This window comes from Anolis carolinensis, chromosome 3 (assembly GCF_035594765.1).
Source record: "Anolis carolinensis isolate JA03-04 chromosome 3, rAnoCar3.1.pri, whole genome shotgun sequence".
NCBI classification, from domain to species: Eukaryota; Metazoa; Chordata; class Lepidosauria; order Squamata; family Dactyloidae; genus Anolis; species Anolis carolinensis.
In genome coordinates this window covers 212745211-212763107 of record NC_085843.1, presented here as the reverse complement: position 1 = coordinate 212763107, position 17897 = coordinate 212745211, and the positions used below count along the sequence as shown (strand labels likewise).

The 17897-nt window shown below is 38.6% G+C and overlaps 1 protein-coding gene across 12 annotated transcripts in view; it reads left to right on the top strand.

The window, feature by feature from the left end:
• Window positions 1–17897, top strand: part of pcdh15 (protocadherin related 15) — a 1032943-nt gene that overhangs the window by 864810 nt on the left and 150236 nt on the right. For all 12 annotated transcript variants that reach the window (XR_010005016.1, XM_062977492.1, XM_062977488.1 and 9 more), the window contains one exon: window positions 6629–6745. Coding sequence is in view for 11 of the 12 variants with exons in the window: in XM_062977492.1 (XP_062833562.1) it covers window positions 6629–6745 (117 nt within the window). In the remaining variant the exon portion in view is untranslated. The remainder of the gene's footprint in view (window positions 1–6628; window positions 6746–17897) is intronic.

Sequence of the window (17897 nt, the reverse complement as noted above, 5' to 3'; positions counted from 1 at the left end):
CTGTATTTTTAGGATACTACATCAAAAAGATTGTCATATCCACAGTTTTCTTCCTATTAAATAGATATATAATAATGTTTCTGTTGTATGAGTGGTCCATGCTACAAAAAAGCATTATCAAGTAATTGCTAAATGAAGAAAATAAAAATGGCAATTAATCTGAGTTCTTAACTAGCACTCCTAATAAATTATGTTCAATCTTTTGATATATATATATAAATAGAAACAGAAGTTTCAAAAGCTTTCTACTTGCTGAAAGACATTACAAAAGAAATTGTACATTTCTAAATGACTAATTTTGGGCTTTTAAACCAATGGTCTGCATTTTGCTCAATTATTTTCAGTACAATTTAGGCCTTTCCGCAAATAGGCAATGTGGATTATAAAGATCTCCCAGTTTAATGTAAGAAGCTGTATTACGGGTTCTTTCTGAAAAAATTAAAAACATTTAATTCTCAAAAATGCATTATTTTCATCTCACATGGATTGTCTTTCTTTTTCCCTACGCTTTTGAAATTACAAATCATTTATTTTAAAAATGGAGTCCATAGCCATACCATTTTATTTAGAGAAAATTACTGCACTTTTAAAACTATAATTTTGTCTAATTTTGATTGTTCATATATATACATTCACAAGCACTCAATGTCCCTTTCTTGTGGGCTAATTGCTGCTATATGCAGTCCTTCCAGGCTTTGAATAGAATTCTTCAAAGGTCATTGCAATAACTTTTACAGTAGTAAACTTAAATACAAAGACATTAAAATCAAGAGTTCTTTCTGAACTTTGCCCTGACAATCACAGAAGGATAGTTAATTTTTTTTAATTCTCTCACCCTCTTGTTGATGTATTAGTGTTCTTCATGCTGAACTGCTATTTTAATATAGGGATTCTTTTAAAGCTAGAATGTCAATCTGCAAACTGCAGTCCACATTTACATGGACAATGTTATATCCTACTGGTACCTTGCAAATGCCATGATTTGACAGGTACACTCCCCACTAAGGACCTCATCAGATTCAGGCTGGGATTCATGACACATCATGGCAAATCCAGTGGGAGCGAGGGGAATCTGTCACTCCAAACCCTTCATTGCCTGCCTTCCTCCTCACCTCTTCTCATGGGGGGGGGGGGGAGTGTCACCACCTGGCTTCCCCACTGTTGCCGCCTCCTGAGACACTTCGACTTCACTTGAAGCATGGAGCCCTGCTGGAAGTGTTATGGGAGCCAGCGGGCTCAGTGCCTCATGTGAAGTCAAAGAGTCATAGGACAGGCAGTTTTGCCCATCTAATGAGGTCGTAATCCTCCATAGTTCCACTTTTTCAGCTGCTTTTCAAATATCCCAGTTTCTTTCTCTTTTCACTTTATCACTTTCGTCCTCAACTTACTTCAGTTACTGCACACGGAGTTCAAAGGGGGAAAGAATAGGAAGAGCCTGAGTCTTGCCCTTTCTAGCAACCTCAGGCAAAAGTAAATTGCTGCAGCTCCTCTTAGCTTGTGCTTTGCTCATTAGTAACTTTTGCTAACTTGACCACAATATTGCCAAGCCACATGTTCCCCGATTTTCCTCTGTAAAATGTTGAAAGTGTGCTGATGTACGGGCATATGTATGGGCATTTGCACACATACACAGGCAGTCCCCAAGTTGCAAACATCCAACTTACAAACTACTCATAGTTAAGAATGGGGGTGAAACAACATGAAGTGAAATTTACCCTTAGGAAGGGAAAATCACTCCTGAAAGAGTTATCATGGAGAAAAGGTATCTCCACTTAAGCTTTATCACCAATCCTTGTTTCAACAAAAAACCATTATTAATCAATTTATTACAGGGACATAAAGTGAGGTGAAATCTTCTGAACGGGCACAGACAGCAAAACAAACTTTACAGGGGTGTTAACCCTTCCCTATGTGAACAAAAGCTTATATAGATAGATAGAAAGATAGATACACATATGGCCGGAGTTACACTTAAACATTTGCTTACTCTGACTTACAAACAAATTAAACTTAAAAACCAACCTAGAGAACCTATCCTGTTCATAACTTGGGGACTGCCTGTACATACAATCCAGACTTTAGTCACCTTCATATGTCAAGTCTTCCATTGTTCAAATTATGAAACCTTGTGTTCGTGTAAAGCTGCCCCCGTGAGAGATTACACCATATATTATAGCATCTCCATACACCAGGGAATTTCCAGGGGCTCTGCATTGGACATGCACAGACACTTTGACCCACCAAGAACCATACACGCACAACAAGAGTGGCAAACTCTTGACTATTAAAGTTGAAAATGAGCCATACACAGGTTTGTATCCCATTTTTTAAATCAGGATCATATTTCTAGACATTTGCAACAGCATGATTCCCCATAAAAATAAGGTATCTGGAAAAAAACTCACTAGTGCACCAGAAACTTCTTTCTGCTCAATAAACTCAGAATGTGCAACAATGTGTTGCTCTCAAGCATTGCAAAAATGCTTAGCAAAGGTTAAGAGTTTTCCAAACTTTTAATGTTGGTGGCATGCTTTTTAGGCATGCATCCTTTCACGATATGCTAATTCAGTTTTACTGGTAAACTAGTGAAATGAACCCTTTATAAGATTTTCATACAATATATGCTCTCTCTCTCTCTCTCTCTCTCTCTCTCTCTCTGTATATATATATATATATATATATATATATATATATATATATATATATAATATAATTTCATATAATTTTCGCTGTATAAACAAAGTTTGGATTTTTTCCCTTTACACCTATGTGCTACAGTTGATTCTTATGTAGTTTTCTCTATAGCCTCTCAATGTAGTTCATCACAAACATCATTGTCAATGAACTTTCTTTTCTTAGTTAGAAACTTAACCATTTTAGTAGCAATTACTGCAACTCAATCAACAAATTGTGCAAATTATAAAAGTTATAACAGTACCTGCACTTGAACAGCACCAGTCTTTAGGGGGGTGGGAAAGCATTTTCACATGACACACCTAGGGACCACAGGTGACACACTAGTGTGTACCAACACACATTTTGGAAAGCTCTGCAGTTGGCTAATGCTAAAACATTGTACACTACATTAAAAAGGAACAGAAAAGGCATTTTCCAATTACCCACTGTAAGCGTGATCCCTATAATCTTTTGAAAGACAACTCATAAAAGCCAATTTTCTTGGGTTGATGTGACCAACAACAGAGATATTTAATCCAATTTTTTGTCAAAGGTTTTGAATGAAAGAAGGGTAACATCCTTCCAGTCTTTTTCAGATAATCTCTTTTTATAAGTATTCCTGGGACCCCTGACAGATCTGTGCAGACACCCAAAAAAAGGAATCAAAGTTTCAATGGGATTTACTTACATTTATGTGTATTTAGAAATTCTATTTCTTTGCATGTCCAAACTTTAAATGTGCACTGTTATCCTAAAAATTTGACATGGGATAAATCAACAACTAAAATTAGGATTTTTGTATTTCTAATACTTTATCTTGCTAATTATATAACTATTTCCAAATCAAATTCATATATAAGAATTGTTGTTGCTCCAAAATATGGTTTTAGGACAAAACTTTATATTTCAGCTTTCTAAAGGACTTTATGTTTCTGCTTTTTCTTCATCTCCTGATCTGTTTACCTTATAAATATAAACAAAACCTTCTAGTCATTTCCCATAGAAGAGAGTGTTCTGTACAATTCTTATCAGAGGATGTTTATGTCATTTCTCTTTTTGGCATTCCTATTTATAGTCTCCGATTTCCCAACATGAAGGACGTAAGGACATGCAGAAGATGAACACAAATTTTTAGGCATTTTCTATTTGTCTTCTGTTATCACAGAGCATTAGAGACACAAGAAAAGGACAGAGCAATATTTGATAGGCCTGGATATGTTTCCTTTGAAATAATTTTGTCTCATACATGGTTTGAACAAGTCAAAAAGTGTATTTGTTTAAACCATGCTCTTGATCTAATTGGTCCAATTATTGTTAGAAAACCATTATCATGGCAATTCCATGTAATAAGTATGCTTGTCCTATATTGAATTTCTATTTTTATGGAGAAATCCTGACCTTGTTTTGAAAGTATCCATTTCCAAACAAACATAAAACCCAAAAGGTATCTCTCTCATATTCTCCGTGATGCAAGGTAAATTGTGCCTTAGGGTCCATTTACACCACTAATTACTATGGAATTCGTGGGAGTTATAGTTTTTAAGATATTTAGTCTTCCTTGCCAAAAAGTGTTGGTATGTCACCAAACTACACAACTCAGGATTCTATAGCATTAAGCCATGGCATGTACATCATGTCAAACTGCATTAATTCTGTAGTGTAGGTGCATCCTTAGTTCATCTTCTGCATCCTCAGAAGCAGATAGGCACAAATCAAATTCCTTTAATGTAATATCTGTTGTAGCCTACTATGTTCCAGATCTTCTATACCATTGCTTCTTAGGACCTCATCACATTGAGGTCCCTAACACAGATGACAGTTGGGGGATTCACTGAGCAGTGAATCCATGAGGCAGCAGGGAAAACCATCATCCCATGCCCCACATTGCTCCTTTCCCCATCACACAAGGGAAAGTGTCACCACTCAGCTTCCCCCCACATTAGCCCTATTGTACACTATGAGAACATAGGTAATTCCCATAGCTGTTGCACCTCAGGTTAGCTTCACCTTGCTAAAGACACCAGGCTGCACACAGAATGTAGTCTTTTGTAGTTTATTAGAAAATAGGGAAAAGATAGTTCATAAAAAGTAAAAGTTCAGTTCCAAAAGATAGTTATAAAAACAAGGTTGTAAGAACAAATCCATAGAAACTTTAGGCATGAAACAAGGTCTTTTAAAAAAAAGCCAAAGTCCCAGAAATGGGAATACATCCAGGCTGCAAGATAATACAGGACAGCAGACTTGATACAGGAAAGCAGACTTGGTTCTTGATTCAAGCGAGGAAATTGCTTTGACAAAGATTTCCCTCTCAGCATGACATTAAGGCATTTCTTTGCCCTTTGACCTCCCTCTTATTTGCTATTTGGAGACTTCTGCGCAATCCCCGAAATTCCAAATGACTAGCCCAATCGAGAGAAGCAGCCTCATCGTCAAGGCCAAAGGGCCCGTTAGTGTTATCAGGCAGAGGCTGGGAGCTGCTCTCCCTTTCTGATTCTTGCACCTGAAAACCATCATCAGAAACAACATCATTTCTTCCTGTGGGAAAGCCTCCCTGCTCTTCCTCTCCCACAGCAGGAACACTCTGCACCTGAATCCCATAATTCCCATCAGAGTCATCTTGAAACTCATCCTGAACCTGAATCCCATCATCATGCACTTGCATCCCAGAATCCTCATCAGAGTCACACAAAGGCTGTCACAACAATAGCCTACGATGGAACCCTTCCAGAAGTAACTCTAAGTTATGTGAAGGGCTCCAGGGGGCTCAGTCTTGGAAGTATCCTTGGATAGAGCCAGAAGTCCATGTGTTGAGGTCCTTAAACTGTGGGTCCCAACCCCAAATGTGGTCCCCTTTGTTCAATGTTGAGGTCCTGAAAAATTGGCACCAGTAAACGTTGGAGCCCTTCCAGAAGTAGCCCTATGTCATGAGAAGGGCTCCAGTGGACTCAGTCTTAGAAGCATCCTTGGATGGAGCCAGAAGCCCATGTGATAACGGGCCCCAACCCCAAATGGGCTCCACTTTGTTCCATGTTGGGGTCCTGAAAATTTGGCAACAGTAAACGTTTTCTGAACATTGCCTAGTGGCATGATGGAGCCCTTCCAGAAGTAGCCCTGCATCATGTGAAGGGCTCCAGGGGACTCAGTCTTAGAAGCATTCTTGGATGGAGCCAGAAGTCCATGTGATAACGTCCTTAAACTGTGGGCCCCAACCCCAAATGGGGTTCTCTTTGTTCAGTGTTGGGGTCCTGAAAACATGGGACCAGTAAACATTTCCTGAACATCTCCTAGTCACTGTTTTTGACATTTACATGAATCTGTTGTGCAGTGTTTATAGTGTACTCTGCAGAAGACACTTCAGCTGTACTTCATAAAAAAAGGAAATCAGTCTGTTTAGCAAGCCTTGCAAATGCTGATTTGTTATCAGTAAATGTTTTGTTTTTATACCTGTTTTATATAGCTATACACCTTGGATCACATAAGAATTTCTCAGACCATAAAGGGTCCCATATGGAAATGTTTAAGAAGCCTTGTTCTATACCAAGCTGTACCAGGCACTTGATATCACTCAATTAGGGTAACATAATTCAGATTCACATATTGACCTGATCCAAAAACAGGGAATCACCAACAGGAATACCTCAATTAACAAAATAGATACATTCCTGTTAATTCTTTAACAGAAAATTTGGTACCAAAGGCAGGAAAAGATGGAGAGAATAGAGATAGGATCCTGATCCATGGAAAACATGAACAGTTCAAATTTACTAACTTCCTATTAAGTACCAATCTCAGATGAGGAACATCACATGATTGAGAGTTCTGGAGTCCTGACAGCAGTAAATCCGTTCTCTAATAGAATAAAGTGGATGGGTGCTGATGTGATTGAACAATTCTGATTGTGTCCATAATCTCATTTCAGCTTCAGCAGTAAACTCTTAATTATGTTTTGCAGGATATGAATGATTACTCCCCAGTATTTAGCAAACCTCTGTACAGGGGAATGGTTGCTCCTGATGCAATCAAAGGAACTGTCATCACAACAGTGGAGGCTGAAGATCAGGACCCTCCAGTAAGTAAATAATGGTGTACTTAATACACTGCACCCAGATGGTTTCTTAAATGCCATATAAATGCTCTTAATCCTCTAGATAACAGAAGTATTATATTGTGTGTTTTGTTTTGTTTTTTACACAGAGGTACTTCTTGTACTCTCACGAGATTAGGCTGCAATTCCATTATTGTTTCCAAGACCGATAAAGCCACAATATAGAGTTCTTTTTATCTTTCCTCCATTCCCTTGTTTCTTTTATGATGCAGAGGTTTCTATACAAAATCTTATCAGGCTCTACTGTGCTGAAAGTAAGCAGCAATAAGAAAGGAGGGGAGGTGTGAATCCCATGATTGTCTCTTGTTGAAATTCCTCTATAAAACTTTTGAAAAGTGATTGTTTTGCAGCTATTATTTTATGAAATATACTTATGTATAAAGGCTTTTTAACCAACTGCAAGATTTGAATATAGCATAGATGCTTTTTTGCCAGGAGTCTTCTCAAACAAAACCAGTTTCCTAGAAATGTTAAATCTGGTATTTGAGTGACAGAGCTACATGTACCTGACAAAAAACTGCTAGCTCGGGGAAAAGAAGAGGCACATTTTGAGATGTTGAAGATTAATATTTTGTAATTAAAAGTTTGAGTTGGTTTAGCTTGTAGATATTTTTAAAGCTTCTGCAAGGGATTATACAAATAATTAAAAAGATAGTACATGAATGTACAAAAATCATAAACTATGAAATCATATTGTATTAATATAGTGCAAATAGTGTGTATATATTCACTTGAAGAAAAGTCTGCAGACACTTCTGATCTGAAAAACTTTCTTATCATATATTGGTCACAACAATCACATGCTGTGCCACCACTCATTGTGCAATATGTTCCCATATATACTTTTTAAAGGTCCAGTCCTATCCCCCCACCCACATAATTGGTTTAGCATAAATCACAACATTGCAGTCCCAAATAGGCTTGTACATTTTGGGTGAATTGCTATCAGTTTCTGCTTACCTAATACTATAAGCCTCCCATATCCATTTTCCAGCACCTCTCAAAAACAGGCACACTGCCGAATGGACGTTTTTGTTCCACATCCAAAAAAAATGTTCTTTTCGGTCCATTGGTGGCAATAGGGAACTTACAAGGCTCCCCTTTCCCCTGGGAGCCTTTTCTTTCTTCCCTTCAAGGAAGCCTGGGTGTCAGCAACAGGGTTAAGAAAGCACTCTATACAGTCCATTATGGGGAGGACGTCCCACAGGCTCCCCTTCCATATCTTTGTTAGGACCTGGATTAAAATAGCATCAGACTTACCACTTTGTAGAGGAGGAGACTGGGTTGAATGCTTCCTAAAGCTCTTCTACTCTAGAGGAGATGCAGGTGAGCACATTTTCTTTCCCAGCAGCACGCCACACAGTTTTCCAAGGCATTTTAAGGAGGCCCAGGGAAGGAAGAGTGATTACCTGAAGCTCAGTGGAGCTATCATCCCTGGACTACCTTAAAATCCCCTCTCTTGCCTGCAGTCGCCATTCTGCTTGGGGCTTTGCTTCCAGTGTTTCTACTTTCTATTCTAGAGGAGAGGTAGGCTTCTCTTTTTGTTTGCTGGGATTATTATTATTAATAATAATTACTAATTATCTTTTAGAAGTATTTTCTGAAGGAGAAAAAGAAGCTAAAAAGGTGAAAGCCCCCAAATGCATGCACGCACCCTGTCCACCTTCCTTCAAGTCCCAACTCCCAGTCAGTCCCACTAAAAAAAAAGAATCAGGAAAATAAAGGGTAATCAAAAAGATTCAACTGTGGTGCTGAACAGAGGAGGAGTAGCCGAGGTTGGCTACCGCTTACTTTCGTGTCAACTGAGTTTTCGTACCAGGAGAGCCTTACTGTTACTGGATCCCTAAGGTACCAGAAGAAAATAAATCCATGCACAACTCTAGTTCCAAGTAGAAAAGTTGCACAAGACATACTTTTCTTGGTTGATCTGAACTATACCTTGAATTTGCTCTTCACTTGCATGCCCCTCTTATTCCTTGTCTCTTTACTCCAGCATGAACGACATACTCAAGCTGGATTTACACTGCCATATAATGCAGTTTCAAGATGCAGATTTACTGCATTGAACTGGATTATATGAATCCGCAGTGCCAGGTAATCCAGTTCAATGCAGTTAATCTGCATTCTGAAACTGCATTATAAGGGAGTGTAGATCCAGCCTCATTCATGATGGATTATGTGTCATATAGCTGTGTTTTTTCATGATACAACATTTATGAAAAAATTAAGTTTTGATTCTAACAATTGGATTTGTTTATCTTCAATTTTCCTAAAAGTTCAGATTGTGTTATTTGGGGTGATTTCAAAAGACTTTAGGACAGGCATGGGCAAACTAAGGCCAGGGGCTGGATGCAGCCCCCTGGGTGGTTACCTCAGGCCCTCCTCATTTTCCTTGTCCTCTTGGCATAAACACACAGTGACTTGCTGCATCCTTATGCCAAAAAGATGAGGGAGGGAGGCACACAGCAGCAGCTGAGAGCTCTCTGGAGTGCTCTCAGCCACCAAGTGTCTCGCCCTCTTCCTGACATGAGGACAGTGCGAGTGGTCCCAACCTTATGTCAGGAGGATGGCTTGAGAAAGGCACGTGGTGGCTGAGAGCCTCCCAGAGCACTCTCAGCCACCACCTGTCTCGCCCTCCTCCCTTGGATGACAGTCTGAGGATCAGGAGGGAGGATCGGGGCAGTTACCACATGTCTTGACTTTCTCCCAGCATAAGGATCAGGTGAGCAGCCCCATCCTTACACTGGGAGAACAACCTGAGGATGACCCAGGCCCTGCCCTTTCCTGGCCCTCCTCCTCCCAAGCCCATCCCACTTAGTGTGTGCCTGGTCCCCATCCCTCCTGGCTGGGCCCACAATATGGCCCCAAGGCAAAAAAAGTTTGCCCATGCCTGCTTTAGGATATCGTTTATGTGAATATGCTCTAAATATGAAACAGTTTCTAGGGATGCATCTACGCTTAATGCAGTTTTGCACTGCTTTAAAAACCTGGCTCAATGCTATGGATTCATGTAATTGTACAAGGTCTTTAGCATTCTTTTCCAAAAGGTATGGTGCCTCATCAAATAACTCACTTAATTCCATAGCACTGAGCCAGGGCAGATATAGTGGGATTAAACTGCATTAATTCTACAATGTAGATGCACCGTAAGTCTTCAAATTACCAAGAAATCATGTAAATCTTTACATTTTTCATCTGTCTTTCCACGGTTTGAGAAAGCAAGGACTTCTGTGCAACCCTCACCCTAATCTTTCAGGGAATCTTAGGGGGAAATGTCTAGGAAACACTGTAGAGGAGACATATTTTCAGTATAGCAGCCCACTTCCTAATTTTCTACGCCCAAAATATTTTTATGTAGAAAAAAACATTTGAGTAAAACAAGTCCTGCAAAGGCTTTGTAAGTGTGAAGAACGTTTGCTACTGTTCTTCTCATAGGAATTTCTCAAGCATTAGAAAACCCATAATTCTGTGACTCCTTTAATTTTCCAGTAACATCAGTTGTTTATCTTGAAAGAGTTTTCCTTTTCAAGGCCTTTTCAGCAAAAGAAGCAAAATGTGAGATATTGTCCTCTGTCAAATGTATGACATAATTGTCAGCACATCTTTCTGGGTTATACTGATATAAAGGGATCTTATATGTATTTACCAGGGTGATCTCTCTCTCCCCCCATGTTTATAGTTGTATTTATTAATAAAATTTGCATGGTCCCATACATATGTGGGAATCAAAAGTATCAAAGGTAGTGAAAAACAATCCACAAATTGAGGAAGTGGCTGAAAAAAAAACATCCCCAGATTATAGGATGTTTGGGAAGTGTGTTCTTTATTTATTTTACATGGGCTATCGAATATAAGAATTCTGTTCTACCTGATAGGTAGAATATTACAGTGTTACAGTTACCAGATTCCTTCCTAACTGTGCCAACAGAAATAGAACATTATATCCTAGAGTTCTTTAGAGGAATGTGTGCTTTGAAGTTTAATAGGTTTGGAATTGAGTATTTACAATATTTCCTCATGTTTAATCTGTCGAGAAATAAGTTTCTTTTACCACAGCATCCTGTTTTCAGAAGTGCTCTAAATTATCAACATAGAGTTTACTGTTCTTGGGCTAGGATTTTTTTAAGTCTCCACATTGTTTAAATTGTACCATTATTTCTGAGCACTGTGACAAATTCCCATGTATTCTGGTTCATAAAAAATACACCATGTCCATAGGAAGCTTTGTGTGTTCAGATACCTGTCCATTCAGTCATATCCTGAGGCAGAAGGCACAAGATTATGTAAAAGTAAAATAAAATCAGGGGGGGGGGAATCACATTTTGGGGTAATTTTGGGATTTTATTTGACCTTGGTTCCTCCAATGGAAGAAACTACAGTTTCACCTACATGAGTCTGACCAATTGCCAGAAGTCCAGGTTCTACATGTGAACATAGCTCTTCACACACAGTACTACATCCTTTCATTGCACTTGATCACCATAGAGAAACAGCTGGTTTCATATCATTTGGATATCCCCTAATGGAAATGCCCTTCATTTTCCTTCCCCAGAGAGTAGCCAAATCTGCATGATCTGAATTATCAGGCCCTTCCACATAGGCACAAAATGCCATTCGGAACCAGCATAAAAATGCCACAAGGAAGCCACACAAGGCCGTCCTAAGCCACTTCCATGGTGGGACACTGGCCTGACAGCCCTGCTGTGCCAAACCCAGTTTGGCAGGACTGGGCATGAGCTCAGTTTCTCACCCTTTGTGCACCCCTTTCCAAAATGACAGAAAATCCCTCATTGCTGACACTACCTGCTCTTTACTTCCTGATTTTTCATAATTCAGGGAGCAAATGAACTTGGGAGGAGTAAGTCCCTTGCCCTCCTCCAAAGTTCCTTTGATTCCTGAATGGGAAAGAATCGGGAAGTTCACAGCAGGAAGCATTGGTAAGGGAGAATTTTCTGTTTTTGTTCTGGCAGGGTGGAGGTGCGGGGGGGGGGGGGGGGCAGAAAGCTACTGCTATCCCACCTTCCTGCCTGATCCCAAGGAGTGTGTAATAGCTGTTGGGACTTGATCCTGAATCCCGCATGGGGATCAGGGATGGCAGTCCCACTGACCCAACACTTAAAATTGATGGATGCACCAGGCTAATGCGATTCCTATACTTCACTATATGGCAGTGTAGATGGAGCCGTTATCTACCTCCCTACCATCTATATCAGTTATCAACAATAGCAATAGTCCTTGCAGGGCTTAACAGTTGCTGATATGGGTGGTGGCTGGGGGTGGGGGGCGGTATGTCTGGATGTATTGTCTGGATAAATAGCCCTCCATGTCCCCCAGAAAGGGACTCGTACACATAAACTATACTTACACATGCATAAGTCACTATCAAGATGAATTAATGTGGCCAGAGCATGGTAGTTCTGGTTACTCCATGATAATTTGCCACAAAAATATCATATTGTCATTGCTGTTGTTGTTGCAAGGTGTTATCTTGGCTGGAAGAACAGAGGCAAAAATCAGTGGATTTATTTTTTGTTCCTATCCTTTTTTGATTATGGAGGAATGTACTTTGCAAGTGTGGTTGTTTACAACTGTGCAGCTAACAAGGGCAATACCTGTATCGTGAGTCTTCTCCTATATGTATTCTTCAACAAAACATGACTACAGGGGTCTAAAATGAGCCATTGTTGTGCAAAAGGGACAAAATCTAAGTTCAGAAACACCAGTAGTTTAACTAGACTAGCATTTCTAAGCTAGCATTTCTCCTGAGGCCACATGCTACTTCTGTGTCAAGGACACCACAGAAGCATCTTACTAACCACATTGTCAGACGGCAAACAGAAATGCTCCACTTTGTAGAGGGGCATGGGGAACCTGGCGCCTCACACCCTGCACCGCCCGGCTCCAGCCGAGGGCAACCAGATGGGGGAAAGCGTGAGCACACCTGCATTGCAATGGCAACACGGGAGCCCTCTCATGTTGCCCTGGTGGCGACATGCATCGGCTCTGCCCTCTTTCACTCACGGGGCCATGCCAGCATCATCTGATGAGAACCAGCCAGCTCGGTGTGTGACCAGGGGTTAAATTAGCACATGCACCAAATTTAACCATATGTGAAGAGGTCATAAGGCTACTTTTCCCTTTGCTGTTGATTGTAGCTTTTGTCAGGGAAACTCAAATTTTGATTAAACTAAATCTCTGTGTTTGAGATTAGAATGGACTATTATTTTATATTTGTAAAAGCTATTTTTATGCTGTCAAGAACTGTCAGCTACTTGGTAGAACTCATGGAGCTGACATTTGCCACATCAATCTGAGGATAAGTGAACTTGTCCTTTACTACTACGTTTGTCCCTCTTCTATACTTCCCTACACATTAGAATCCATCCTGCTGAGATTGACACTCCTTATTGTTTTTAAAGGGAAGTAGATCTGTGTGCTTATTTATTTCAGATAGCTCATGTTTATTGAAGTAACATAATGCCGGTGAAGGACATCAAGTAATTGCAGCCAATCTTATCAAAACACAAGCTTCAGACTAGGCATTCAATAGCAATCTGTTAGCAGGGGATGAAATTGGGCCATTAGGACAATCAAGGAGAGCATGCATAATTTTCTTCCTTTATTTAGGAGTAAATAAGCCTCAAGGTGAGGTGTTCAGGGAGACTCTTTTAGTTCTTTTAGTTGTGCATTCATGTTGCTACAGCTACATTTTCCCCTTTGGCTTTTTTTAATATTGTATTGATTGGAGCAATTTCAGAGCCTGCAAGGAAATGCTAAGTATAAAGATAAGCTTGATTCCTCAGTTATCATTACATAATGTTTAGCAGAAGGATTTATTTAGTGGCTCCAAGTTTTGCTTCTTATTTCACCTGTGAATCTTCACTTACTTCCTTAATCTCCAATGTGAACAATTGTCTGGAGACCTTATCAAATTGAGTGAGGGATTCGCCACACATTATGGTGAATCCATGGGGTCCCAAAGGGGCGTAGAGAACCTGTCGCCTCATGTTCCACATCACCCAACTAACCACTGGCCCCATCCCATGGGGGGAAGCATCCACCGTCTGGCTTCCACCCATTGTAGAAAGGTGGGGGGAGCCATGGCATATGCCACTTGCTCTCTCCTATCACCATGGAACTGGAAGTAGCTATGTGTTATGGGCTCTATGGCAAAAGGGGAGAGCAAGTGGCGTATGATGGACAAATTGACCTGTCTGATGAGCTCATAGATGAGTCAGGTGTGCTCCCTTCCCTTTGGCCTCCTTCCTTGCTCTTTCTGCCCTCAAGCTGTGCTTTTCCTGCTTGGATCTCAATTTCTGTTCAAGTACTAGATTTCCTGGGATTTATTCTAGCACTATTAAAGAGTACCTGGGGTGGCTATCCCACAGCCATGTCCAAGAGAATGGCAATACAGTGCATGAGATACACTAATTAAAAAAAAAGAGAGAGATACATCTTCAGAGGTACACCTGGATCTGAAAAACTAAATGGAGATATCACTGACATCACTGTAGTGCATGCCTTAGAGTCAGAAACCTTAGTGTATGCTGTATGCTCCTACTTGTGCTTTGTTTATATATTTGTTTTAATATCGCTCACTGAAACTTGCATACATGTTGAACTTAGGAACTGGAGTAGACAAGTGAAACTGTAAGGAAATGATGAGTAGGGTTGAGTCTATTGCCAGCAGTAAACCTCTTCTTTAATTGTTGACCATGTAAACTAGGTAATCCAGGGAACTGATAGCTTCTAAAAGGAACTTTGGAAAACTCTGCTTTAAACATGGTTTTGCATTACACTTTAATAACTCTAAATCATTATTAGTATTAGATACATTTCCTCTAACCAGGATTTGCAAGCCTACATAAGTTCTGATTAAGAACTCATTAATCCTTAACATCAGCAGACTACAAATGTAATGCTGGCTTAAACATATCACATTAACCCAGACATTAGTGCTGGAGGGAAATATGATCTCCTGTGTTTTCTTTTTAAATGAAGCATTGTAGATCCTATTTCAAGCATAGGTTCTTGAGCTTAATCCTTCATTTGCACATCAGACCTTTGAATGAAACAATTGTTGTGTCTGCACTGGTTGCTAATTTTCTAAGATATTACCTTTGTTTTAATTTTTGGATCCAGCTTTTAGCCAGTTGATTAAAAAATTATAATTAAAAATTCAATTTATAAAGAAGAGTAATATATTTTATATTTTATTTTATTGGCAATTTTAATGCTTTTGAAAATAAAGCACATTCCTGTGTGTTTATTTGGAAATAACTAGCATAGACTTTACTGGAAATTACTTCATTTGAGTGCTTGTAATGCAGAAAAGTAATTTTTTCAAGCTTTGTCTTATAGTTTAGCATTATTTCTAAACATACATCCAGCTATGGATCCTTCGGCTACAGTCCCTCTGAAGCAGGAATTGAGCATCTACATAAAAAAACACAGATCATATGTTATCTACTATAAATATTCCTATAATCATAGAAATACTTTTATTTTATTTATATTGTTTCTTTTTCCCATAACAGAATCCAAGGGGGCTCACATCACAGAGTAAAATAAAAAGAGAAAACTGTTGTCTTCAAAAAGTATATTATCCTGTTAAAATAGCAATAATGTAGAAATAAGTTATGTATGTAATTCGTTTCTAAAACTTACTAAACCGAGAATGTCATACTTTGGACATATCATGAGAAAATATGTCCAAAGTATTAGCAGAAACAATAATCCTTAGTATGTTAGAAGGCAGTAGGAAAAAAGGAAGACCTCATTGCAAATGGACAGACAGATTCAAAGAAGCCACCACCACAAGTCTGCAAGATCTGAAAGGGCAATTTATGACCAAGGAACTTGGAGGTTTCTCTTTCATTAGGTTACTATAAATCATAGTCAAATTGATGGCAATTAACACATTTTTAGAACATGTAAAGAATAACTCAGAATAAAAGTGCAGCATGTTCCCTTCACCACCCCTAATCCCTTGGGATCATTGATTTAGGATGCTTGTGGTTTGTATGATGAAATATGCAGACTATGGGCATATCTATTTTACAAGAAGTATACCACCTTTCAATAAATAGAGAATAGGCAGGTATTAGATAGATAATAGTTAGGCCATCCAAGTTCCTACATTTTTACTACAAATAGAGAAAGATTCCACGTAACTTTTTTCAGTGTTTATATGCACAATGACAGTAAGCAAGTTTCTAGAATGATGTGAAAGAATATATTTAAAAAAACAAATTTCTGTTCTCCTGCTATAAATAAAATTAGGTTTTTACTGGATGTATGTGGGGGTACATGCCCAATTGTAACTCATACTTTAATGTTCTTTGTCAATCAATTGTAATATTGCCAGAAAATGTAATATCCTAATAGTGTTGTTTTCTTATATAAAAAAGAAAAAAGTGTCTTCATCAGAAGCAGCAATCTTGTGCCAGCTTTATGAATTCACTAACGAATTACCTAATGTGCAGATGTTTAATGATAATTGTAGGTTTCAGACATTGGAGCAGAACGTGGTTGTCTGAATCAAATTATCTGCATTTGAGTAATTTCTTGGTGATTGTGTTTTTGGGGAAAATATTAAATCAGATTTCCTACTGACATCAAGAGTTTAATCATCTTTGTGCATTTTAATCTTACCAGAGTTCCTGTATATTTACAAGAATCTGATGATTACCCATTTTAATAATAGAAAATGTCTTACATTCTGGTACATTGTAAACTTATGATGATTTAATATAATTTATGATGTTTTTGTTTGAATTTGTATGTTATGTAATCTCTGGTTTTTTAACCATTGTACGCTGCTTTGAATGGGACAAAAGCGGGATAAAAATAAATAAATAACATGCCAGCCAAAAAGAAAGGATATGTCGTATTGACCTGAGAAGATTACTGGAGAAAACTGTGCCTAGTGGATTAGCATTAGAGATGTGCAAAAAAATAGTTATTCCTCGTAAATCATATCAAATTTATTAAATTCATGCATACAAATTTATATCTGAAATATGCAGGAAAGGTGGGAGGAGAATTTAGAAACTGAAACATTCACCAATTATTTTCATTAATGGTCTGTAACATTTGGATGTCTCCCAAGGTCAGTTTATTTTTCAGTGTAAGCATTAAGAAACTTTGGCAAAGCCAAGAGAACATAAAGTTCTTTAAAAAACAATCCTTTTACTTTGACTCTATTGTCACCATAAGCAAAGGCTGGCGTCGGGACTAAACTTAATGGGCGGGAGATTGAGAACACAGACATCTTAAATGTAGTTTGGAAAGGCAAGGCCCCCAGTGGCAGAGAATGCAAAAGACCATGCCCTAAACTACATTTCCCAGAATGCAATGCTCACAGCTTTGGGCTGAAGCAGACAGTCAGCCATTTAGAGTGAGTCTCTAACAAATAAAAAGATTGAATCTGCAAAGAAGACTTAAGTAAGTAAGTAAGTAATAGTGTGCTAAGTTGTAGTTATGTGGTTGTTTGTCATAAAGACAGACAGATATTCAAGGGGATTGCTGTTGTTGCTTTTTGGGGAATAAATTGTTTTTATCTAAATTTTGAAAATCCCCCAAAATCTGTAGATGTGTGAATCTTTCAGAAACTTCTGGGGATTGGTGTCCTGGTTATCTTGTGCATTGTATATAAAATTCATGTAGATAGCTCTTGTGTTTTTTAAAAAATATTTTTATAAAACTTTGAAAATTTCCCAAAATTCCATGGATAAGTGAAACATTCTGAAATTTGGTGGGCTAACAGTGGTAAATATGTTCTACCATTTGTAGCAAGTTTCACTCCCAAAGCATTAAAAATGAGGGAGAAAGGAGCCCCTGAAATTCTCCAATGGTAGTAATTATTGCATGGGCAATTACTGTAACAAAATAGTGATGAAATTTCGTTAGTCTCATTATAGTAATGAAATTTTCACTAACGAAACTTTAGAAACCCTTTAGAAATCAAGCGCCAGGGCCCCCCAGATTTTTAAGCACTTTTGGACTATTTTTTTATTGATCGCACATGCCTAGTAGACATAATATGCTTTTGAAACTTTACATTGTATGTGTTCCTCATTACATACCTGGTCAAAGTTGTTGTTCTCTGCTAAAT